The sequence below is a fragment of the Ambystoma mexicanum genome, chromosome 12 (genome assembly GCF_040938575.1).
Source record: "Ambystoma mexicanum isolate Mex_15411 chromosome 12, UKY_AmexF1_1, whole genome shotgun sequence".
NCBI classification, from domain to species: Eukaryota; Metazoa; Chordata; class Amphibia; order Caudata; family Ambystomatidae; genus Ambystoma; species Ambystoma mexicanum.
The window spans coordinates 1,098,847,263-1,098,873,225 of NC_090936.1; the positions used below are offsets into that span (position 1 = coordinate 1,098,847,263).

The window sequence follows — 25,963 nt, forward strand, 5'->3', positions numbered from 1 at the left end:
CGCCAGCCACCGGAGACAGCCTCCTGGGTAGGAGCGCTTCCCTCGTTTTTGCTTCTTGCTGTGCAGCCTCTGCAGAAAAGGTCCCCAGACCGCAAGCTTCCCTCTTGCATGCTACCTGCTGCGTGACCTCTGCACTTCAGGCTTCTGGAGGCACAGACCCTCTCAGGACCTACAGCTAGTTTCTGCCTAGCAGTGGTCCCAGTGTCTTCTCCCTCCTCCAGCTTCTGAGTCTGTTGCCTGCATGAATCAACAGCTTCCTTCTGATTCTTTCTCATGTCTTGCACCTGACGGGGACTTTTAAGCCTCTGTCTGCCTCAGGTGTTGGTCATTATTAACGATCTGATCACTCCTGTAAGCACTGTACCTTTTTAGACCCCTTCTTTGTCCCAGTACTTAGGGAATTATGGGACTTGAAGTACATAGTGGAAAAGTTAGTTTTTGCGGGTTTGATTATCACTTTTAAACTCATGTCTGTTCCCTATAAAAAAAACGATTTCCAATACGTTTTTATTAGTATTTCTCAAAATTAACATATTCAACATTAGCCCCTCCCTTCCTCCCCCCTTGATCCGGAGCAGTTCACACGAGTCGTTAATGTTAAGTAGAGTTGTGCCACCTAACTGTTAGTTCGCCCACTTGGGTCGGTAGGGCGCTCAGCCCTGCGCCTTTTACAAGTCCTCCTCTTCTTGGTTAGGTATGATGCACAGGAGGGACATAGCTTTTGGACACCAGGCCCGACGTGCGCCGTCTTTCAGATACCTCAAGAGCGTAGCCCATTTTGTGTAGAATTTGTAGTGGTTTCCTTGAAGCGAATATGTTAGCCATTTCATGGCGACAAGGGACCAGATTTTCGCGATCCCTTTGTGGTCCCAGTGAGGTTGCGCTTTTTTCCATCTGCGTGCTATTACCAGCACAGCCGCCATCATCATTATGATGTAGAGCTTCCGGTGAGCCTTGGTCTGTATGTCCCTCAGGGCTCCGTTCAGCCCTATCATGGCCAGCCCCTTGTTTTCTCTGCATTGGATGCCGAAAACCTGATCAATCGCTCTGTGAATGGGGCAGCTCCACCATATATGCGCCCAGGTGCCCGTTTGCCCGCAGTTCCTCCAACATCCTTGTGACACCTTCGGTATATCTTGTGGAGTCTGAGCGGGGTTAGGTGCCACTGCACCATTATTGCTGTCCAGATCTCTCTGATTTGTATTGAACTTGCCATTTTCGGAATTTGGTCCCAAAGCTTTGCCCACTCGGTTATATCAATCGTAGATTCTGTGTCTGCTTCCCATTTCCCAAAATACAGCCTGTTCGGGGGCTCCTCTCCCTCCTTAATAAGTTTGTACACCTTTGCTACCACCCTCTTTTCTCCTGCATCAGTATTTAAATATTTCTCGAAGGGCGTGAGGGTCCGGGTCCCTGCGCTTTTCATGGCCGGGCTAGTCAACCAATGCCTCAACTGTGCGTACGGGAATCTCTGGTTTTCCCCCAGGCCAAAGTCTGCTTTACTCTCTTCAAAGGTTTTGATTTGGACCCCGGCAAACCTGTCCCTTGCTCTATGCCCCCCCCCCTAAATGCCACTTCTGAAACATGCTCGTCTTGAGGCCCGGGGTGAACTGTGGGTTATCAAAAAGCAGAGTATATAGAGAAGGGAAGGATGAGATCTGAGCCCTTTTCACTGCCGAGTCCCATGCCTTACTAACCGTATCTGTAATTAGGCTGGCATGCATTTGCCCTGGCCTATCAGCCTTTGGCTTCCAGAGGATTTCTTCCAGTGGGGCCACCGCAACCGCCCTATCCATAGGCCTCCACACCTTCCCTCTATTATCCATCTGCCAGTCCCTAATGACCCTTATCTGGGCAGCAAGATAGTAGGCTCTGAAGTCTGGTGCCCCCAGACCCCTGCTTGCCACAAGGGTTCTTGTTAGTCTGGTCGCTATCCTCTGAGGTTTATTATTCCAGAGGAATATGTCTGTTGTTATTTGGAGATCTTTAAAAAAAAGGGGCGGTATGTGGACGGGAGGGACGTAAAATGGTAGAGGATTTGTGGCAAGACCACCATCTTTAGTACATTGACTTGGCCTAGCCAGGATATCGCTAGTGGACCCCAATCTATTAGTTTTGTTTTGTGTTTCTCTAGGAGGGGCGGGTAGTTGGCTTGATAGAGATCATTCACGGATTTGGTCAGCTTTACCCCAATATAAGTAATAGACCTATCTACCCCTCTGTATTGGAAGGTGTTTCTGAGGCGTTGTTCTGCTAGTTGAGAGAGTTTTGTTTACATTTATTTTCAATCCTGCCACGGACCCGAAATGGCTAAGCTCCATGTGCACTGCCCTCAGCGAGGTCTCAGGCTGAGTTATCGAGAGTATCATGTCGTCCGCGAAAGCGGTTTATGTTCCTCACCCCCAAAGGGTATCCCTGCTATATTATCGTTTCCTCTTATGGTCGCCAGAAATGGCTCCAAATGGAGGGCATACAGAATGGGAGAGAGTGGACACCCCTTTTTTGTAGCCCTTTCAACTAGGATCGGGTCTCAGATGTGCCCATTAATCGCAAGGAGGAGGAGGGGGTGCTGGTAGTTAGCCTGGACTCTCCTCAAAAACCCTGGCCAAAAACCCATCTTTGTCATAGTTGCGAAGATGAATCCCCACTCCACTCGATCAAAAGCCTTCTCGGTGTCCACCGCCAGGAGAAGAGTGGGGATTCCCCTCTTCTGTGCCTTTTAAATTAGATGAGTTATTCTCCTTATATTGTCCCCCGTTTGCCTTCCCTTCATGAAACCCCACTGGTTCGTATGGATCAGTCTAGGTAAGATCTCCTCTAGCCTGTTAGCCAGTATTTTAATGTGAATTTTCGCATCAACGTTTAATAACGCGATGGGGCGGTATGACCCGCATTCGGTTGGGTCTTTGCCTTTTTTCAGGACTATTACTACCTTGGCTTCTTCCATGGATTTCGTTAGTGATTGGGACTGCTCTACGTGATTGAAGAGGTTCGTAAGGTGAGGAATTACAATTTCCTTATGCAGTTTGTAAAATTCAACTACATAGCCATCTGGCCCCAGGGATTTATTGATTGGCAATGAGTTGCTAGCTAACCTAACTTCATCCCTTGTAATTTCCCCTCCCGGGATCTCCCTTTCCTCCCCGGAACAACTCTCCTCGAGGCAGAGTGCCCCCAACAGGATAGCCGGGGGGGATACAGACAAATGAACCATAAGCGGGGCCACGTCCTACATTACTCTGGCACCCCTGGGGAGGGCACACAATGTGATTAGCTACGCGGTCGCATGAACAGCACCAGTTTAGACCAGTTTAATTAGAAGGAGAGAGTGGGAGGGAGGAGTTCGGTTCATTGGAATGGGAAATCCCGCATGGAGGGAGGCTGGGCAAGTGCTAGGGGCTGGCTCTCGTGACCACAAACGAGGGCGGCTGAGTGTCAGCTGGTCCCATCCAGTAAGGGTAGGGGTAGAGGGGGAACGGAGCAGACAAGAGTGGGACAGCATATGTAGGGGGAGGGCTAGCACTCGCAAGGAACCAGAGGGGGAAGGGGGGGATACAGCAGGGTCTTCCAGACCTTCCAGGTCTATTCCGTTTAGGTAAGCTGCTTGGGATTCTGTGGATGGGGAGTCAGAGCTATAGAGCGTGGAGTAGAATTTCTCGAATTCCTTCGTTATATCCCCCATTTTAGTAGACATCTGATCACCCTGTAGCCTAATTTATAGGATTGTCCTGTCCCTTTATTCTCTCCTCAGCATTTTGGCTAGCAGACGGTCAGATTTGTTGGCTTTCACGTAAAAATGTTGTTTGAGGAGCAGCAGGTTGCGCTCCGCTACCCTGGTTTGTATGGTGTCCAGTTGCCCTTGTATGGCCCTATATTCCCTTTTAATAGCGGACGTCTGTTTCGTACCCATTCTGGCCAATACCTCCTTCAGTTTTGCCAATAAACTGACTTCTTCCAGCCACAGTTCCCTTTCGCGCCTGGCTTTTATAGCTATCATTTTGCCTCTGAGAGTGGCCTTGACCGCATCCCACCAGGTCTGCCAGTTGGTATCTCCTATGTGGTTGATCTCAATAAAGCTTTCGATTTCCTCCGTCACCTCCCGTACCAACGTGGTGTCTCTAAAGAGCTGAATTGGGTATCTCCATTTCCAGAGCCCTGGTGGACCCATTTTCCTTTTTAGTTCTAGGGTTATCGGCATGTGATCGTAGAGAGTAGTAGCTCCCAGCGTTATGTTGGTGGCCTTGCCCATCAGTGAGCCGGAAAGCCAGATATAATCAATCCTGGAGTGCTATCTGTGCGCGTGGGAGTAAAAGGTGTAACCCTCTCTGTCCTCCTTCATTTGTCTCCAGGTGTCTACCAGGGCGAGGTCTTGTATTTTCTTTTTGAGATCCCCGGTAGGTAGTATCAGTGGGCCATGGGCTGTTGTGGTCCTGTCTTTATTGGGGTCACAGGCGATATTAAAGTCTCCTGGCAAGATGACGGGGGGACTTCACAAACTTTTCTAGGCGCGTGAGTGCGTTCTGTATGAATGGGATTTGGCCCATGTTTGGTGCATTGAGGGTCGCTACATTGTAGGCCTCCCCTCTCCCCTCTAATGCAACCGCGAGGTATCTGCCTAGACCATGTTTGTCGATTCCCTTAACCACCAGGTCTAGCCCGTCTTTCAGCGCTATGAGTACCCCCCTTTTCTACAGGTCTGTGTGCCACCCTCCCGTAGCCCCAGATTTTGACCCTGTGAGTGTCCATCGACTGTATGTGGGTCTCTTGCATTGCGACTCTATGTGGGTTCTCTCTTCTGATGTACCCTCCACTTTTTTCCTTTTAAGTGGGGAGTTAAGCCCATTAATGTTTATCGATAAGATCTTTAATTGGTCTAGTAGGCCCATGGTCGAAATCTATGAGTAGTGTTGTCTGGGTGAGCGGGTCTGGAAGACCCTGCTGTATCCCCCCCTTCCCCCTCTGGTTCCTTGCGAGTGCTAGCCCTCCCCCTACATATGCTGTCCCACTCTTGTCTGCTCCGTTCCCCCTCTCCCCCTACCCTTACTGGATGGGACCAGCTGACACTCAGCCCCCCTCGTTTGTGGTCACGAGCGCCAGCCCCTAGCACTTGCCCAGCCTCCCTCCATGCGGGATTTCCCATTCCAATGAACCGAACTCCTCCCTCCTACTCCCTCCTTCTAATTAAACTGGTCTAAACTGGTGCTGTTCATGCTACCACGTAGCTAATCACATTGTGTGCCCTCCCCAGGGGTGCCAGAGTAATGTAGGACGTGGCCCCGCTTATGGTTCATTTGACTGTATCCCCCCGGCTATCCTGTTGGGGGCACTCTGCCTCGAGGAGAGTTGTTCCGGGGAGGGCGTGCCTCCCCCCTTTCTTTGATTCTTTGATCTTCTGGTCTCCACCATTGTCTATTCCTAGTTCTTCTGACTGATGGCATGGCCGGGCGATGGGGTGCTTGACGGTCGGTTGTCTTCTTCCATCCCCAATATTGATGCTCCTTGGTCACACGTTGTCACCTTGTGGAGTTTCCGCTGCCACGTAAAGCTCAGCGCAAATGGATGCAGCCACCTATAGTGCACTTGTTTGTCTCTCAGATGGGCGAGCACCAGAGCCATGCGTCGTCTTCTGTTTAGGATAGTCTGGGATTTATCTTGGTACAAGTGGATTTCAGCCCTGTTGTAGGTGATCTAGTTCGCCTTTCTGGCCTTTTCTAGTATTTGCTCCTTCATGGCGTAGCTATGAAATGCCACGAATACATCGCTCGGTCGTGCCCCTGGTTCCTGGCGCTTCGGGCTCACTCTGTGTATTCTGTCGAACCGTAACTCCCCGCTCTGATCTTCTTCCAGCAGGTCTCCAAAAATGGATCTCATGGTCTGGGTCAACTCTTTATCTTGTATGGCCTCGGGCAAACATTTGACCCTTATGTTGGAGCGTCTGGATCTGTTTTCCAAATCTTCGGCCCTCAGTTCAAGATTGTGGGTTGCCACCGCTAGGGTCTCCAGGAGGGCGTCCGCTTTCCGTGCGTCCTCTGTTAGTTCTTGTATTGCCCTTTCTTTAGTGTCTACCCTTTCCTCAATTTTGCTGATATCCCTTCTGCTCCTGGATTCCTTCGGCCAGATCTAAGGTATCCATCTGCTTCTGTCCTGCACCTGTAATTTTCTCTACTATTTCTCCCTGAAGAGTTTTGAGTGATGAGTGGGTGACTGGCCTTTCCTGGTCCTCCCTCCTGCCGTACATATCAGGGTCAGCCCCCTAGTCGCCAGGGTTTTGGGATCCCCTGGCGTCTGTGTCCCTGGCCCAAATCTGTGCAAACGTGCCTTCCTGTGCCTTCTTCTCCATTTTGGGGGGTACTGGCATGTCCTTGTTCCTACTGATCGACATTTTCAGCCCAGGGAGGTTCCTCTGGTGGACCCCGCAAAGGGGCTAACCAGTGGGGGGCGGGCCCTTGGTTGATGCAGCTGACGGTCCGCACAGTTTGGGGGGGTCCCAAGTTCCTGGCAGTTGCGCCCCTAGGAAGGTTCTTCCGTATTGTCCCTGGCATACCCTGCTGGGACCCAGCCGCCCACCCTGCTGTGTGTGTGTGTCCCCTGTTCTCATAGGAGTGAGGGGATTCTAATTGTGTCTTGTGCCGACGTCCTCGCTGGCAGGACCTCCAGGCTCGCTGTTTGAGGGGAGTGAAGGCTGTCCCTCTGGCGTCAAGTTCCCCTTCATTTGTGTCTGGGTTGAATGCCCCCTTCTCCGGTAGTGTGCGGGTTTGTAGACCGGCAAGGCCACTCTTCTTTTGTGTCTGGGTTGAATGCCCCCTTCTCCGGTAGTGTGCGGGTTTGTAGACCGGCAAGGCCACTCTTCTTTTAAGGGGAGGAGGACTCACTCCTGGCAGCTAGGCTCTGCCGGTTCGCTGGGGATGGGGAGGTCTCCAGACCCCGGATTAAGTTGATTTCCCCTTCCTTTCTGGGCCTTTAGGGCCCAACTGCCGCTGTTGAAGACTTGGGGGGGGGGGGGGGGGGAGGAGTTCCTGCGCTAGTGGAGGTTCTCCGCACTGCTAACTGTGTCCTAGGGGTTGCCGGGCCCTGAGGTGCCTGGCTCAAGTCTATCCCTGGGCTTTTGGAGGCGACGCTCTGCAGGCCTGGCCTGCCCCTAGTGCCTGTCCAATGTGCACCCGTCGGGGTGGGCGGCTCGGTCTGCTTTGCGGTGGGAGGCTCCCCTCTGCTCTTACTTGTGGGTCTTGTTGATGCCGGCGACCCCAGGCCTTGGTGCTTTGCTCACTCCGCTTGGGGCGTTGCAGGGTACGCTTCAGACCCGGGCTCTCATGCAAGAGGGCCGACCCGTTGCACTATGGATATTCCCCAGTGGCGCTCCTCCCCTGATGTTGCCGAGGAGTAGTTGGGGATGCTCTTGCCCCGAGGATCTTGACGGCGTCCAGCCCCACTGGTGCTCTGTCCCGGGGCCCCGCAGGGCGCTGCGTCAGTAGTTGGAGGCCCTGGCCCCCCTCGGGTAAGGGGCACTCAAGGGGGAGGATGAAGCCTTGCTGATCCTGCGGTCCGCCTCAAGCCGACACCCTTGGGACTTGTGGGCGGAGAGCCAGACGCAATAACTGCTCCCTGGAGGTCACTGTCTTCCGACCTGTAGTTCGCCTGGTCTGTGTTCTCCGGATCCACGCCCTGGCGCGGCGACTGTCCTCTTCACTTGGAGTCCGTAGCAGAGGTGAGGGCAAGCCGAGGGCCCCGTGCCTCTGGTCCCGCCAATGCGCTGCGGCCCCTCTCCCTGTGCCTGGAACTTTCCTCGGCAGCACAGCGGTCCCCAAGTCCCACGACTCCCGCTGAGCTGCCTTAATTATGGCAGGGGTTCGCAATCAGAGGGCCAGTCTCAGTCGTCGTTGTTTTGGCACTGTTCTCTCTGCGGGGGCAAGGTTTACCCCCATGCAGCGTCCTCGTAGCTCCGTAGCTGCTGTGCCATGTCTGTCGGGCTTATAAATTGATTGAAAAGAGGAATACAGTTCTTTTAAGCTGTTATTATTTACAGATTTTCTTTCACTGTACCTTTAGGTGTTAAAGATGTTTTTCGCATAATACGTTTTCAGGATTTTTGAAGATTTGTATTTTTCCCAATGCCTAGGACTTGTGATTGTTCTCACCCATATTTATATGTTTAGTTTGTGTAACAAAAAGATGGTAATTACAACAAGCCATCACATACTGTGGAATTGAGGAAGACAAATACCATGTCTTACCTCACAGAGTCCTCTCATTCCCCTGGGCCTGTTCTCCTGCCCGGTGATCCTCCTGCAGAACACCACCCCTTCAAGGTCAGGATCAGAAAGCGTCTGCCTTTCCCTGGCCACGTGGGAGGAGACTTTAGGCAGGGGCTTTGTGAGGATTCCGTAGGATTCATCACACAGCACACAGAAAACATCTTGGGTTCAAAGCTGGGATTACTCATTACTAGTTGAAGGTGCTTCCCTTCCTCAGCACCAAGGGTGTACACCAAAGTACTCATAGTGGCAGCTGTCTATACAGTCTATTCCAGTGTACTGTGATGAAACCTCTCCAGCCAGAGATCTCCTCCCATGTGCCCAAGGGACGGCAGACGCTACCTGATCCTGACCCTGGGGTGCTATTCTGAGGGAGGATCCGTGGGAGGAGACGGCAGTCGGGAAGAGGTAGTGGCCCCAGCAGGAGAGACGCAGTATTTTTCCCTTCCTAAAGAGGAAGACCTCATAATTCTAAAATTCTTGATGGCTTGTTGTCACTATACCAGTCTCTCTCGTTGTAAACCCCCAAAACCCTTTCCTGCAGAAGACTCTAAGCAGAATAATACCATTCACACCTCACATATACATAACACACATCTGTCTCATGTTTTTGTGCTAACCAAAAATCCTAAACATAATCACCTTAGAAGTCGTATACATTCTAAAGACTCCAACTCCCATAAAGCCTCAAGTACTGAGACGAGGAAGAGGGAGAAATAGTTTATGTGGATCACAGAGAACACTAAGATGTATATGCAGGCTAGTTGTTGTGATGAGGTCCAGGTGTGTGAGCCATTAAAAATGGTGTCTGCATTGGAGGAAAGGAGAGCAGCAGAATGGAAGAAGGGGGTCGAACCGAGAGAGAAGGCAGCAGCACAGGAACGGGCCATGGTGGAGTAGGCAGGTGCTCCCAGACTGCTGCTCCCAAGCAGTACCTACCTTTGTGGTGCAAGGCCACAGAAGACACAGCTGGCACCGTGAGAGAACCGCTGGGGAGCCAACAGTAACAGCAAAGCCACCGGGAGTGCGGTTGTGTCCAGAAGCAGGCTTACCGGCAGGAAAACGCATAGCTGGCAGGGGAGCTGAGAAACGGTCGATAGAGTGGGAAAAGTGAAGGCTTCACTGCAGCAACATCCCACGGGTTGGGAACGCTACCAGACACCAGTGAGTCTGCCCAGAGATATTGGAGACTCAGGGCATACCGACAGGCATGTGAGCCATTAAGAACTTATTTTGAACAGCGACCAAGTAGAATACAATGACACAATTTACCCAAATCCTCATGTATGCAATGTCAATGTGGGGGAGCTTGGAGCAAATATTGCCACACGCCAATGAATACCAGTGACGGAGTTAAAAGACAACTTGAACAAGTCTCCATATATGAGATATCAATGTGGGGAAAGTTGGAACAAGTAGTACCTTAAGCCAAGCAAGTATAGACAGTGAAGGAATACATCTGCTATACTGAAAGACAGAACATTAAAATAAGCCCTGGTGAATGAAGCACATCAGGCAGTGAGCATTTGGGGAGCAGATACCTGGCAGAGAAGCATACCATGGGATCTGCAAGTCCTAGAAAGGAGTTCCTGGCAAGGGAGTATACCAGACAATCGGTTTTAAATATACAGCGGAATAAAATATTGTAGACAGATACATACCAGGTGATCTGTATGATCCAGATGACAAGAAGTCCTGGCATTCCAAGCACCATGCAAGCTGAAGTTAAATAAGCATGTTGACATTGTGGGAAGATACCTGGCAGGAGAATATACTAGGAAGTACACTGATGTTATAGAAAAAAAATACTTACTTTTTCAGAACACATGGCAAGCCAAGTGTATCAAAGACTCTAAGAAAAAAGGCAAATTAAAACAGACAGGTGGAAGCTGTGAAATTGAACAAACACCCTTTTTCCTGTTGAAATCAAAATACCTGGCGGATGGATATAAGCAGAGACCTCAGGAGCTCACAGGAGGATTTCTGATGGACAGATACATCAGGTATTCCACTGAACTATCAAAGAAGTCTAAAAGAGAACCCTAGATGGAACATGTCATTGTGGTTAAGACCCTTTTCGTTTGTGAACTCAATTCCAAAAGGCGATGAATGTTGTGGGACATATTGTTTGTGCAGAAGTATAAGGAACCAAAGAAATGCTTGTTATTCATGTGATTATCATGTTTGACTCTTGGTCTTTGGTAGGACTTGGGTTTAACAACAGTGATTCTAGGTAATGCACTAGACTTTTTTTTTTCCCCCAACAGGCATCAGCTTTCTGTTTGTGGCAGCTTTCTCGCGGATGAGAATTGCTTTCAACATCAATCGCTCTGTGACCCTTGGTGTTAGATAATACTTTGTTTTCCAGCATAAATCTTGGTTGTCAAAATTGATTCTTGATATTGGATAAGACTTGGTTTCAACAGACAATGTTATGTTTGCACAAACTGTGTAACGATACAAAATAGGCAAGCTCATTGGCAATGCCATTTGAATCACATTTTTTCAAGCCCAGTTATTTCCCAGGATCTTAAGAGCTTTGTTCCCCCATAGCTCTTTCCAGTCTCAAAGTTCCACCACAAGCTCTTTGTGTACACTTAATATAATATTTCCCAGACAAAATCAATTAAATTCAACTTGACTTGATCACAATTCTTCAAGACGGTAGATGAGCTTAATCCTAATGCAGGTTTTACAGTTTTTCAACCTATATCAGATGGATCATTGTTAGATATTATGGACACTCATCACTCCACTGGCTTGCCACAGGAACCTTGTTCAGCAAAGATTATAAAGGAGGCCTGGTAGCTAGTTGTAACAAATCTTTGTTGTGTTTTTAATAAGTCTTTTGAATTAGGGATAGTGCAAGACCACCTCAAAATTGGTGGTAGTAGCATATTTGCTTAAAAAAATCTTCACTAGTGCCAGGAGATCCAGCTTCTCTAGCTAGTTAGACTGTTGGAGGTGGTGGCTGCGAGCCACTTCCAGTTATTCTTGGAAGAGACTGATTTGTTGGATGACTCACAAGCCAGGTTAAGAACAGGTTGAAATACTGAGTCTGTGGTAGTTGCACCCATGGATGATTTCATAGGAGTAGTGGATAGCGGTGTTGGGGCTCCGATATTACTAGATTTGTCAGTGGCTTTTAATACAGTCAACCACTCGACCCTTATGGGTTACCTATTGACAGATACCCCAAAGGCCAGTAATCTGACCATGTCAAGAACGGATATGGACCCCTCCCAGCCAAAGGTCCGTGATCTGTCGGGAAAACCCAGCTCCAGCCCTGTCCCTGCAGGATAGGGACCCAACCACTATCCCTTATCCATGTGCCAGAATGAATGCCAGAAGAACCTTTACGCCATGCCATCCTATGCAGAGACTTGCCACTCTGTTATTTTCCTTACAGACGCTGGAAGGAACACAACACTCCCGATGACACAAGCAACATTCTTCACAGCCGCCTGCAGGAATGAATCTGTGACACAGACGGCTGAGAAAAGTGACAGGGCCACATAGAAAAGGGAAACACTGACAGACAACTGCCACAGAAATACCTGAGGCGATCGCTCAGCCATGCCAAAATGGCAAACAAGGATTTAGATCGGCACAGCTTGCTGAAGGGCCCAGGAGAGAAACCAATACCTACACCACGAAGGATAAGAGGGGCAAGGATCTCTTGGACTTACCCAAAGCCCAACAATGAACACACATCAGCATGTCTGTGTGGAAAAAAACAGACTGGGCTAAGAGCCATTTTTAAATCTTTCTGTTCACAAACATGCCCTGAAAGGGAAAGATGGAAGCAGATTGGCTAGGGAAAGCTGCCCAATGGCATTATACAGTATAAAAGAGGAGACAGGAACAGGAAGGTGCTGTTTTGAGGGAAAGGTCAGAGTAGGAGACGAGCCAGACCAAGAGACCAGCCGGAGGAAATAGTAGACTGTAGATGAGATCAGAGTGTGGAGGTAAGGGCAGCAGAGTGGAGGGGAGGGCAGCAGAGTGGATGTGGGAGCAATAGAGTGGAAAAGGAGAGCAGTGGTAACATCAAAAGGCAGAAGAGAGAACTAGGAGGAGTGAAACAGCCAAGGAATGCAGAATTGGTGGGAGGCTTAAGTGGAGGAGGAAGACAGTAAGAGCAGGGGAAAGGTAAACATCGTTGCGAGTGGACAAGCCTGAATCCCACAAAGCAAGTGCAAGGCGCTTTCCGACATTCCCTTAGAAAACGAACAACTGTATAGAGTAGGGACTTGGACAAATAGGAAGTCCCTTAGGGAGTACAGAGAGCCATTGTCTTAGAGAGTCATCTATACTCTAAAGCAGAAATACACAGTAGGTTTAACTGGTCGATAGTACTTATCTGGATTTACAGATGCCTTGGCTATGGGAGGAAATAGAACGAGAATAAGAGAGAGGGAGGGATGGCCTTAGGGTCCACAAAATTTCAATAAAGACCCTTGAACCATCCTTTAGAGTTGGGGTGATCTGTGGGCGAGTAATTGAAAGAAACAAAAGCGCGATGAAGCACAGGGAGAAAGAGGAACCGAAAGAAGAAACTGAGATGAGGAGCAAAGTACCTTGTGGGGGCTATGGGTAATTAAGGAAACCAGATAGTCAGACACCAAAGCATTTGACACAATTAAAAATAAAACAAAAACTTTAAATCTAATAGGAGGACATCAAAGTTGAATCAGAAATGGGGATATATTACAAGAATACTGCAGTGCAAATAAAAGTCTGACTGTTGAATGAAGAAAAGAACGAAGCGAAAAAAGGGCATATGCTGGTAGTCCAATATACAAGGAACAGCAATAATTGAGACAAGCGAGAACATAGGTTTGAAGAAATTTAGTAGAATAAAAAGTTAAAAGAAGGTGAATTTTCCTGATATTATGAAAATAGAACCGACAAGATGGATTTGATTTTGGTGATAGAATACATAATCAACAATAAATCCTAAATTACTGGCATGAAGAGTAATATACATATAATGAGGGTGAAAATAAATGGAAGAAGGTGAAATAACAGAGGGAGAAGCGGGAAAGCAATGAATTTCCATTTGCTTTGGGTTAAGATATAGGAACCGAGAACCCATCCAATTTTTTTACAGCCAGTGCCCAATCAGAAAGGCGCTGCTGAATAGTGTTATCAAAAGAGGGAAAAGAAAGATGTGGGTGTCATCGGCATAAAGATGTGCCTGAAACTCATGAGAAGAAAATAAAGAAGCCAGGGGTGAAGTGTAAAGAGTTAAGTGAAGGGGCCCAAGAATAGGCCCTTGAGGAGCACTAAAGGAAACAGGGTAAGAAACCATATTGACAATGAGATTTTAAAGGACATGTTTATCAGTGACAAAAGTGGAGAATAGGAAAATATTTGAATTCCCAAATATTTTATCGTCTTTGGTTCAAATAATTAATTGTAAATTAATAATTGAATTTAACCTATATTCAATAATGTACAATGTTATTACAAACACTGGTGTATGCACATAGTCGTGCTATGTGAAAGTGTGTACTGAACTCCAAGTTACCGCTTTGCAAATCTCCTCCAGTGACACATTGGCTATAAGTGCAAGGGTGGCTCTCGTGCTGCGTGTGGAATGTGCCCTAGGTTTGAAAGGTAATGATTTATTTGCAAGCGAACAGCAGAGTTGAATTCACTTTACAATCCATCTGGAGATGGTGGCCTTGGCCACTGGGTCACCTACCCTGTCATTAGCGAAAGACACAACGCATTGGCTTGTTTTCCGTAATTCTTTTGTCTCGTGTAAATAGAACATGACTGCTCTTCGCACATTCGCTGTGTGCAGAGCTCTTTCCCCTTTATTATGTGGGTTAGCTGAAAAACGATGCTGCCAAAAAACCATGTTGCAAATAGCATCAGTCAAGTGAATCTCGAACAGATTTGCAAATATACCAACAGAACTTGTTGGCCCGCAGTAAGTTATTGGTGATAGACTGTGGATGTACAAGAAGGGGTTCCTTTTCAAGCCGAATTGAGTGAAGAAGGCACAATGTGTTTTTGGACAGCAGTGATCAGTGTGCTGATGAGGAGTAAGTCAAAATGGTCTGCCACTCAAGGATTGCACCACACATAAGTTTTTTCCAAGTCACAAAACCCTTGATTCCTGGTTTCAAAGTCACAAAGCCCTTTAAAGGGCTTTGTGACTTTGAAACCAGGAATCAAGGGTTTTGTGACTTGGAAAAAAAGGGCTCTGTGACTTTGAAACCAGGAATAAAGGGTTTTGTGACTTGGAAAAAACTTGTGTGGTGCAATCCTTGAGTGGCAGACCACTTTGATCTGTTTTCTAAACAAGGAGGTAGGGGATTGGTTCCTCCAACTTTGGCCACACGGATGCGACACGGCTGAAAAGCCTTAATAATTAATTCAAGGTCGCCAACAGAAGAGGTTGTACCAACATACATCCCCACAAAAAAACTCTCTGATGAGGAATAATTCATGCCTTTACAAGCTCCTTAAGAGTAGGCTCAGTAAAACAGCGTGAGTGTGGTGATAAACCGCAAAGGTGCAAGTTCCAGCGAATATGTACATATAAACACTGTTTAGTATCCTGTGATATGCTGCATTTACATTTAACAACAGGTGTTTTCAAAGATGATATGTGAAAACTCTTCTACTTTGTAGGGGCCACAAAGCTTTGGACTGGACCGAATTCGTGACATTTGGATTCTTCTCCAACCTGAAGAGGAACGTATAAAAAGTGAGTGGTTTTTTCCTCATTCATACATGCTCATCACTAGGAAACAAAGGTAACTTTTTTCCCTTTTGGTTGCAATCTATAACTTTGTGATCAATCTACCCAAGGGGCATCTTGGCGCAGATCTGCTGATCGTTCCAATTAGCATAGGTACTCATACAATATGGGCCGGTTCTGGACAAGCAAAGGCAGCGCTAAGCAAATCATTTACTATAATAGAACTGTGATAGAGTGCACTGCCTGGCCTTGAGGGTGGATTGTGTGGTGACCAAGGCGGCTGGCTGGTGTCATGAGCCACATAATTTTGGACCTGGTTCAGTGCCGAGTGTATCCCCTGGTTACCCTTATCATACCACATAAGGTATGCATGGGCCTGCCATATGGGACTGCTGAAGAATGATGTTCCTTTAAAGAGTACCACAAACCAGTGTTCCATAACAGGTTTATAGGCACTTTCCTGAGGTCAGATTTCACAACATAAATCGGTCCATATTATGCATATCCAGCCTTGCTGTGGCACAAAACTAAACTATAAGAATTCCTATAGTGATTACCTTTACTGAGAAACCAATGCAGGGCACAGTAACAGTCACTAAAAGTCAGCAAGCGCCTGCTGCAGAGAGTATGATCGCTGGAGCAATCTGCTCCATGCCACCCAGCCCATGCATACAGAATCCAAGGTGATAGCAGAGCCAGTTACGGGCCTGGCTTGCCATTCAATATCTCATTACATTTAATTTATTTAATTCAAATATACATACGGCCCAACATTGACTTTGCATATATTATCCTTTACAATAAAATCACTATATAAAACAACCTTAACAAATATCTTCTGCTAATTAATCTAAAATCGACATAATCTCTTTATAAAATGTGACCATCAAATAAATGCAATTTAAATCGTTGCCCACCATGAAAAGATCCCATAACTCATTGCATGTATACATTATTGCCCCATTGCCATACATTTTCCAATGTTCTAAGTGTATGAAGTCCAAACTCGAGCATTTTAACAATAGATGCTCAATTGTTTCTATCCAGGATTCCCCACATACTCTACAAAATCTCACATTTCATGTTAACATGAGTTTGCCCCCTTCAACTTCCAACAAACAAGCGATGTTGAATTTAATACTTAAATCCAGAGTTACAATAAAAATTGTGGGATAAGCATCAACATATTTTGGGAGCTTCAGTTTTCTCATAATGTAACCAACACAATTTCCACACATTTGATGCTAACTTTACCAATGTAGTCTCTCTATCCATGGAACGGAGGATCGCACAGGGGCAACGCGCTGGTCTTGGAAGCAAGACCACGCAGAGCAACAGAGGTTTGAAACCCGGATCCGTGCTTAGAAACCAAACTCGGGTATGATATTAGGCGTGTTATAAAAAACAATAAAATAAAATAAAATAAATGTAATTAAATAAATGTTTCTTAACACGTTTTTACATTGGGTTTCAGCATACTCTTTACGGGTCCTCGTCCAGCTAGCGTCTGCAATTTTTATAAGTTGAATACAACAACCCTAAACTGCCAAAATGCTCCCTTTCATATTTCTGTACAAAGGGTTTTATCAATCACTCCATAATCAACTATCCTTCTCAGTACAATGCTCTCTTGTATGTTACGACAATTGGCAATCCCATAATGTAAAATTCTAAGCGCAAAAAACCCTGCCACAAAGACTGTGTAAGTCTGTTACGCGGAAACCTGTGCAGTTCCCTCTGGGACCACTGCAAAAGATTTAAGACTACAGGTGTTTGGCAGTAAACCCACTTGGTAGCAGTCTGTACCACACAGATTCACTTGGTAGCTGTGGCTGAGCAGTCAGACATCCCTCAAGAAGAGTTAGGCAGTATACAAGAGTATTCACAATAGGTCAAAAGAACACAGTAGAACAAGCAAACACTGACCAGAGCTTGGTGTAAAAGAGATATAATTATTTGTTTAAAACCACATCTAGAAAAACACACAGGCACTAATAGTAAGCAGTTCAAAAACACGGTCACTAAAAGATATACACTCCCTTAAAAGAATATTAGACAAGTCTTAAGTAAAGCCCCACTTATTTTCAGACAGCGGTGAGCGCTTAACGCAGATGGCACTCTAATAATTCGTTTTAAAAGGGAGAGAAAAACAGAGTATAATTTGAAACAGATCCCAACACTTTCATAAGAACAAAACAAGAGAGGAAGGCAAGTAAAACCGTGAAGTTAGAGTTCAGAAGGCCGGATCCACTTTAAGAGGAACTGAACGAAATGTGTCCAAGGTCACACGGTTGAAGTGCACAAGAGTCTTGCAAAGGTTCAAAAAGAGTTGAACCAAAAGAAAGGGACCAGTTAGAAGGTCAAGGCGGCCAGCCCAGTCCAGAAGGTTAAGGGATTATTATTACCTTGTAGCAATCTTTAGAAAGGGAGGCCTGGCGGACACGGTACCTGAAAGTGGTGAGAATACTCCAGCGGGGGCAGTTGTTCCTGGCAGCAGATGCAAGTCGGTGTTTCGTCCAGTGGAAGAGAGGATCTCGTCGTGGAGGAAGACAGGAGTCCGTTGCACTGCCAGGGGAGAAACCAGCCGCAGAGTTCTCAGGTAAAAGGAGCGGTCCTTTTATTCGCGGTCCAGTGGTAAGTGGCTATCCGGTTGCTGGGGTGCTTGGCACGGTCAATTCGACCACAAGACGTCCTGGGATGCGAGGAAAAGAAGGTAAACTGGTTGTGCCCACCAGTCAGGGGAAGAAGCCTCTCCAGCCGGGAGATCTTCTCTGTCATCGGGAAGTGGTGAGTCGGTTCCGCAGGGCTCCACCTGTGGTGGCGTCGAGGTAGGTCGGCTCAGCTTCTCCCTCATTGGATTCTCGGGTCCTGTGGCGACTTCTGAAGTTCCAGTCCCCAAAGCCCTGCTTTTATGCAGCACACCCCCATTCACTCAGCCTAGCTGTCAATCAAACATGCTACTTGGGCCAATCACACAAGAGCGCGACTTGAGTTACCAAGGTAACTCAGTCCAGGGTGCCTAAACCCCCTCCCACACCCCGTGTGGTACCCAGACAGAGTGGCACCACTTTTGGAGGCTTCTGTGGAGAAGCCCGCCAAAAGGTGGAACAAAGGGCTCGACTTGGGTTGGAGTCACAGAAGAGAACACAAACGCCATTTTAGAATCGAGTCCTGGCAAAAAATACCAACCGGCGAATTAATATTAAATAAATAAACCAGCGGTATGTTTGAGGCTATGAGAATTAAATAATTAAAGTTGGTAGCCTCGAACAATGGCAAAATCCCATAGGGATATATTCGCGGTCAAATATAAAAAGTAGTATCCACTGCCACCAGCCAAAACTAGATCAGGGGGAACGGAGACATGCCCCCTCGACTAACAGACCCCAGGCCAATCGAATTGCCCCGACCAGTACGTCCACAATATGATGGTTTGTACTGGTTTCTGTTCATAATTTGGGACTAGTAAAGTCAATGGTGACTTTACATGCCCTGGGAGACAGTAGTCAGTCCCAGGGTATGGAGTCTATGGTGGGGTGTCACTATGACACCCCTGTGTTACTGCACGGAGGGTGCTGTGTAACGCACATAGTAAAAACACATGAGACCCTATGGAGTAAAGGACCCCATAGCCCATAAAACACATTTACAGTCAAAGGAACACCATAAATAATGTCCAAGAGTGGGAGAAAAAGAATCTCACTCTTGGCAGGAGAAAAAAACAAACTCCAGAAATCCAGCAAAGCTGCTGGTGGACTCACTAGGTTACGAAATTCAGCCTAAACAGAGAATTCTCCCTAACACTCGCCCCCCCCCCCCCCCAGACTAAGGGACAGCAGGATTTAATGCACTCCTGGATGAATTTCATACCTCTAGTCGATGACATACATCCTAGAGAGACCATCAGCATTTTGGTGGTGACACCCTGACCTGCGCTCAATGGTGAAATCAAACCCTTCCAGGCAGATTGACCATCTCAATAGTTTTGGGTTTTCCCCTTTCATTTGCATTAACCATCTCAAGGGTTGGTGGTCAGTCTGAATGACAAAAGTAGAACCATACAAGTATGGCCTAAACTTCTTCAGAGCCCACACAATAGCAAAACACTCTTGTTCAGTGGTTGCCCACCTTGTTTCAGGATCCTTCAATTTTCTACTGATGAAGCAAATGGGGTGCTCCCTACCTTTCCCATCCAGTTGAATGAGTACTGCACCTATTTCTACATTTGAAGCATCTGTCTGCACAATGAAAGTTTGGTGGTAGTCATGAGCTCTGAGTACTGGGGCTTGGCAAAGAGCCTTTTTCAGGGTTTCAAAGGCCTGATTGCATTCCTCATTCCACCTAACCTTTTTAGGGAATTTAGGAGAGGGGATGACATTCAGTGGAGAAGCTATGGACCCATAGTTCTCAATGAAATTCCTGTAATACCCAGTGAGGCCTAAGAAGGCTCTCACCTGAGTCTGAGTAGTAGGTGTTGTCCAATTTTGCACAGCTTCAATCTTACTGGGCAAAGGCCTTATTTCTCCACCTCCTACCTCATGTCCAAGGTAGACCCCTTTACTCTGTCCAATCTGGCATTTACTTGCCTTTATGGTCAGATTGGCCTTTCCAAGAGCCTGCAAAACATATCTCAGGTGGTCCACATGTTCTTCCTAGGAATTGCTGAACACTGCTATGTCATCCAAGTATGCCATGCAGGAGTCCTCCATCCCATTCAGAACCTGGTTTACCATCCTTTGAAATGTAGCAGGTGGATTTTTCAATCCAAAAGGCATAACCTTAAACTGGTATAAGCCAACTGGTGTAGAACATGCAGTTTTCTCCTTGGCATGGTCTGTCAGGGCTATTTGCCAATAGCCTGACGTCAAGTCAAATGTGCTGAGGGACTTGGCTGCACCAAGTCTATCCACCAACTCATCTGCCCTTGGCAAAGGGTGGGCATCAGTCTTAGTGACTGCATTAAGAGCTCTGTAATCCACACAGAATCTAAGTTCTTTAGATCCTGCCTTTGGTACTAACACAACTGGGCTAGACCATGGACTAGTAGAGAGCTCTATTACCCCGAGATCAAGCATCTTGTTGACCTCACCTTTGATGTGGGTTCTTACATTCTCTGACATTCGATATCCTCTGCTTTTGACTGGCAGACAGTCACCAGTGAGTATGTCATGCTGTCCCCAAGGGGTCAAGCCTGGTGAAAGTGAGAACAGAGAGGGAAACTGATTTAACATAGATTTGCACTCTTCCTGTTGCTCAGGTGTCAGATTTGAAGAAAGATTTACTCCTTCAATCTTTTCGTCTAAAGGTAAGCCTCTGAGGAGATCAGGAAGAGCTTCACTCTCTTCTTCTTCCTCTGTTGATGCTAGAAGCAAAGCTCCTACATCAGGTCTTGAGACATACGCTTTTAGTCTGTTGGTGTGGAAGACTGTTGGAGCCTCCTTGGGATTGCCCAAGTCCACCAGATAGTTGACCTCTCCAAGTTTACCCACAACTTTGAAGGGTCCCCATCCATTTGTCTTGCAAGGCCCTCTACCTTGTTGGAATCATAACGAGAACTAGCTGGTCCTCAGTAAACTCAACCATGTTAGCCTTTTGGTCATGCCAGTGCTTGACCAATGCTTGTCCAGCTTTCAAGTTATCACTTGCTTCTGCCATCATTTGTGACATTCTCCTTCGGAGACCTATCACATAGTCAGTCACTCTGACTGGCTTGTGGGAAGGAGCACTCTCCAACCCCTCCTTGATCAGGGCCAATGGACCTCTGGCCGGATGACCATAAAGAAGTTCAAAGGGAGAATAACCTACTCCCTCCTGAGGGACTTCTCTATAAGCAAAGAAAAGGCATGGCAGTAGAAGGTCCCACTTTCTTTTAAGGGGGGTCCTCTAAAGCACCTATCATGCTCTTCATGGTTCTGTTGAACCTTTCAACCAGCCCATTTGTCTGAGGGTGGTATGCGGTTGAGAACTTGTAAGTAACTCCGCAGGTTTCCCACATGGCTTTCATGTAGTGGGACATAAAATTGGACCCCCTGTCAGAGATTACTTCCTTAGGAAACCCAACCCTGTTAAAAATACCAAGGAGGGCCGTAGCCACAGCCCGAGCTGTAACAGTCCTCATAGGAATTGCCTCAGGGTATCTAGGTGCATGGTATACTACAACAAGTATAAACCTGTTGCCTGAGGAAGTTGGAGGATCAAGGGGACCAACAATGTCAATCCCTACTCTCTCAAATGGGACTCCCACTACAGGGAGAGGCACTAAAGGTGCCACATTCTTGGAGCCAACCTTACCAGAAGTCTGGCAGGTGTGGCAGCTCCTGCAGTATTTATCTACTTCAGCCCCCATTTTTGGCCAATAAAAGTAGAGTAAGAGCCTTTCCTTAGTCTTCTTGAAACTCAAGTGACCAGCCAAAGGAATCTCATGGGCTAACTGCAAGAACTGTGGTCTGTTCTCTTGGGGTACTACAAGTCATTTGTTGTCCCCAGGTGCAGACTCCGTTGGTTCACTGCAGAAGAGGCCATCTTCCCAGTGTAACCTATATTTCCCAGGCTCTTGCCCTTCAGCCTGAGCATCTGCCTGGTGGCGAAGACCTTCCAGAGTTGGACATTCTCTCTGTCCCTTACTGAAGTCTGCCCTGTTGGGTCCACCTTCTGCCAGTAAAGACTGCAGCTCAGGATGGTCAACAGGATCCAGATCTCCAATGAGTTCCTGGCCTTCCACTAGCTCTTCTTCAGAGTCTAGTTCATCCACACAGGGTTGTACCTCCCTCTCAGCTTCAGCTGGAGGGGGAGTTACTGGCCTAACTTTGGACAACCTAGGGGAAGTCCTTGTTGGCTGCACTGGAGTGCTGGCTATGAGGTTCTTTTTAGAAGTTTTAGGTTTCCCTTTTCCTTCTAGTTTCTTAGTGACAGCAGCTGACATCTCCAGTGGAGCAGGAGTGATCTCTTTCTTCATCTCCTTGGGAGTACCTCTCATGGTTCTCTCCCTTGCAGGTCTGGTGAGCTCCTGTAACCTTTTACTAGGAGGTCTGGGGGTATGTGACACTACTCCAAGAGTTTTCGAGTCATTACCCAGCAGAACCCTTCCTGGCACCTCACTTTGTATGCTGACAGGTATCTTCACAGTCCTGTCATTACCCTTCCTGGCACCTCACTTTGTATGCTGACAGGTATCTTCACAGTCCTGTCATTACACTGGATGAGAACTGGTAATTGGGGAAGCATCTGCACAGGCCCTCCAGCTAACTTGGTGAGGCGTTTGGGTGCCTTAGCAACATCCTCAGCCTGAAAAAACGATTTGTCCACCACAGTTATGCTGGCCCCAGTGTCCCTAATGGCAGGAGTCTCCTGACCATTCACCTGGACACTGTCCTTATAATACTCTTTAGTATTATCTGGGATAGAATTATAGACATCTAAGTTCTGTTGTTCTCACAAACCCAGAGACACTAAAGAAACACTGGCTGAGACTCCAATGGGTTCATCAGCCAGTAATAGAAAGTTTCCACTTGCCATTTGTACTTCCTCCTCTGGAGCGAAGGCTAAGGAGACAAGCTGGACCTCTGAAGGTTTACCCTTACATCTGGGATCTCCTTTCACATGGCCAATAGAGCCAAAAACAAAGCATTTACCAAATGCTTTCTGGAATGGTGGCTTGTTCTGACCTCCTTCTGGTTTGGCACCAGGAGGTACACTAGCCTGATTTGGTTTCCCTTGTGGCTTACCCTTTTGGTTTTGTTTGGGGCCCTCTTTGGAATTGGAATTATTAGAATTCTCTTTGGAGTCCTTTTTTGGCTGTTTTCCCTCATCCTTTTTCTGAGTAGCCCCAGAATCCTTGTGAGTGGCCCTGTTGCCAACCCACAAGTCAGCAGCCTTAGCTAACTTCCTGGAATCTAATTCCTTTGAATCAGCCAAGTGCTGTCTGAGCTCAGGAGAGCAGACATCATAAATTGACTCCAACATTACAAGATTCTTCATTCCTTCATAAGTGTAAACTCTGTAACCCTTAATCCATCCCTCTAAGTTTTTCAAACTTTCACTCACCCAGGTAGCCCAAGGGGTATCATAATGCTTTTTGAGGGTCCTAAACCTCTTAAGGTACTGGGAAGGGGTCTTCCCAAATCTAGCTATCAAAGCTAGTTTCACACATTCATAATCCTTCTTATCCACCTCCCCCAACTCCATTACCACATCAGTTGCAACAGGGGGAAGCCTAGAGAAGAACCAGGGAAGTAACCCATGCCCTGTGATGTCCTGGAGCCCATGATTATGCTCAAACATTTTTAACCAATCCAACACATCCAACTTAGGTTCATACATACCCACTAATTCCTTAGGCATCCGGGGTCTTTTTGGACTGGAACTCCTAGAGGAACCAGAGGAGAGAGAAGCATTTTCCACAGACAACTTCTTCATTTCTAGTTCATGATTAAGCTCTATTTCTCTGAGTCTTAACTCCGCTTGCTTCTGCTCAGCCTGGGCATTCATTCTTCTGAACTCTAGCTCTTGGTTTCTTTCAGATTGAGCAATAAAACGTTTGTACTCCAATTCAAGCTTCATTTTTTCAAGTTCAAAATAAGCAGGGTTACATATAGGACCTGGTGTAGGCCCAGTAGGTACAGTAGGTAAGGCAGACAGAGGCTCAGAGTGGCTAACTTCATTAGGTTAACTTTCCTCTTCTTACTCATTATCAATACTTTGATTCAGATCAATACCATCACTGTTTTCTACATTTGCTGGGGAGTAGATTCCTCTGTACCACCCAGACTTTGGTTTTCTAACAATCTTTCTATAAGTTCAATTTTCTTGCCCTTCTCAGAGAGATTCTTATGTCTACACAATACTTTTAAGCAATCAGCAGTTTTGGCAGACAATGATTCTAGGGTATAACTCTCCATAGCAGACATAGTTAGAAAATCAGCTTTTTAGTGTTGAGCTCTGTGGTTAGTTGTCCTTAAGTGTTCAAAAAGCACTCTAAAGTGTATACTCAATACAAATCCCACCGCTGTACACCAGTGTTAGGCAGAAACCTGTGCAGTTCCCTCTGGGACCACTGCAAAAGATTTAAGACTACAGGTGTTTGGCAATAAACCCACTTGGTAGCAGTCTGTACCACACAGATTCACTTGGTAACTGTGGCTGAGCAGTCAGAGTTCCCTCAAGAAGAGTTAGGCAGTATACAGAGTATTCACAATAGGTCAAAAGAACATAGTAGAACAAGTAAACACTGACCAGAGCTTGGTGTAAAAGGGATATAATTTTTATTTAAAACCACATCTAGAAAAACACACAGGCACTAATAGTAAGCAGTTCAAAAACACGGTCACTAAAAGATGTGCGCTCCCTTAGAAGAATGTTAGACAAGTCTTAAGTAAAGCCCCACTTATTTTCAGACAGCGGTGAGCGCTTAACGCAATGGCACTCTAATAATTCGTTTTAAAAGGGAGAGAAAAACAGAGTATAATTTGAAACAGATCCCAACACTTTCATAAGAACAAAACAAGAGAGGAAAGCAAGTAAAACCGTGAAGTTAGAGTTCCGAAGGCTGGATCCACTTTAAGAGCATCAGAACGAAATGTGTCCAAGGTCACACGGTTGAAGTACACAAGAGTCTTGCAAAGGTTCAAAAAGAGTTGGACCAAAAGAAAGGGACCAGTTAGAAGGTCAGGGCGGCCAGGCTAGTCCAGAAGGTTAAGGGAGGCCTGGCGGACACGGTACCTTAAAGTGATGAGAATACTCCAGAGGGGGCAGTTGTTCCTGGCAGGGAATGCAAGTCGGTGCTTCGTCCGGGGGAAGAGAGGATCTCGTCGTGGAGGAAGACAGGAGTCCGTTGCACTGCCAGGGAAGAAACCAGCCGCGGAGTTCTCGGGTAAAAGGAGCGGTCCTTTTATTCGCGGTCCAGTGGTAAGTGGCTATCTGGTTGCCGGGGTGCTTGGCACGGGCAATTCGACCACAAGACGTCCTGGGATGCGAGGAAATGAAGGTAAACTGGTTGTGCCCACTAGTCAGGGGAAGAAGCCTCTCCAGCCGGGAGATCTTCTCTGTCGTCGGGAAGTCTTGAGTCGGTTCCGCAGGGCTCCACCGGTGGTGTTGTCGTGGTAGGTCGGCTCAGCTTCTCCCTCGTCGGATTCTCAGGTCCTGTGGGGACTTCTGAAGTTCCAGTCCCCAAAGCCCTGCTTTTATGCAGCACACCCCCATTCACCCAGCCTAGCTGTCAATCAAACATGCTAAGTGGTGAGCCGGCCGGCTCACCACTTGGGCCAATCACACAAGAGTGCGACTTGTGTTACCAAGGTAACTCAGTCCAGGGTGCCTAAACCCCCTCTCACACCCCCGTGGAACCCAGACAGAGTGACACCGCTTTTGGAGGCTTCTGTGGAGAAGCCCGCCAAAAAGTGGAACAAAGGGCTCGACTTGGGTTGGAGTCACAGAAGAGAACACAAATGCCATTTTAGAATCGAGTCCTGGCAAAAAATACCAACTGGCGAATTAATATTAAATAAATAAACCGGCGGTATGTTCGAGTCTATGAGAATTAAATAATTAGAGTTGGTAGCCTCGATCCACTGCCACCAGCCAAAACTAGATCAGGGGGGGCGGAGACGTGCCCCCTCGACTAAAAGACCCCGGGGCAATCGAATTGCCCCGACCAGTACGTCCACAATATGATGGTTTGTACTGGTTTCTGTTCATAATTTGGGACTAGTAAAGTCAATGGTGACTTTACATGCCCTGGGAGACATGTAGTCAGTCCCAGGGTATGGAGTCTATGGTGGGGTGTCACTATGACACCCCTGTGTTACTGCACAGAGGGTGCTGTGTAACACACGTAGTAAAAACACATGAGACCCTATGGAGTAAAGGAGCCCATAAAACACATTAACAGTCAAAGGAACACCATAAATCATGTCCAAGAGTGGGAGAAAAAGAGTCTCACTCTTGGCAGGAGAAAAAAACAAACTCCAGAAATCCAGCAAAGCTGCTGGGGGACTCACTA

At 47.0% G+C, this 25,963-nt stretch overlaps 1 protein-coding gene across 1 annotated transcript in view; it reads left to right on the top strand.

Moving 5' to 3' along the window:
* Positions 1 to 25,963, top strand: part of FBH1 (F-box DNA helicase 1) — a 1,469,681-nt gene that overhangs the window by 1,120,109 nt on the left and 323,609 nt on the right. The window contains exon 16 of the mRNA XM_069629653.1: positions 14,898 to 14,973. Within this exon, the coding sequence (XP_069485754.1) occupies positions 14,898 to 14,973 (76 nt within the window). The remainder of the gene's footprint in view (positions 1 to 14,897; positions 14,974 to 25,963) is intronic.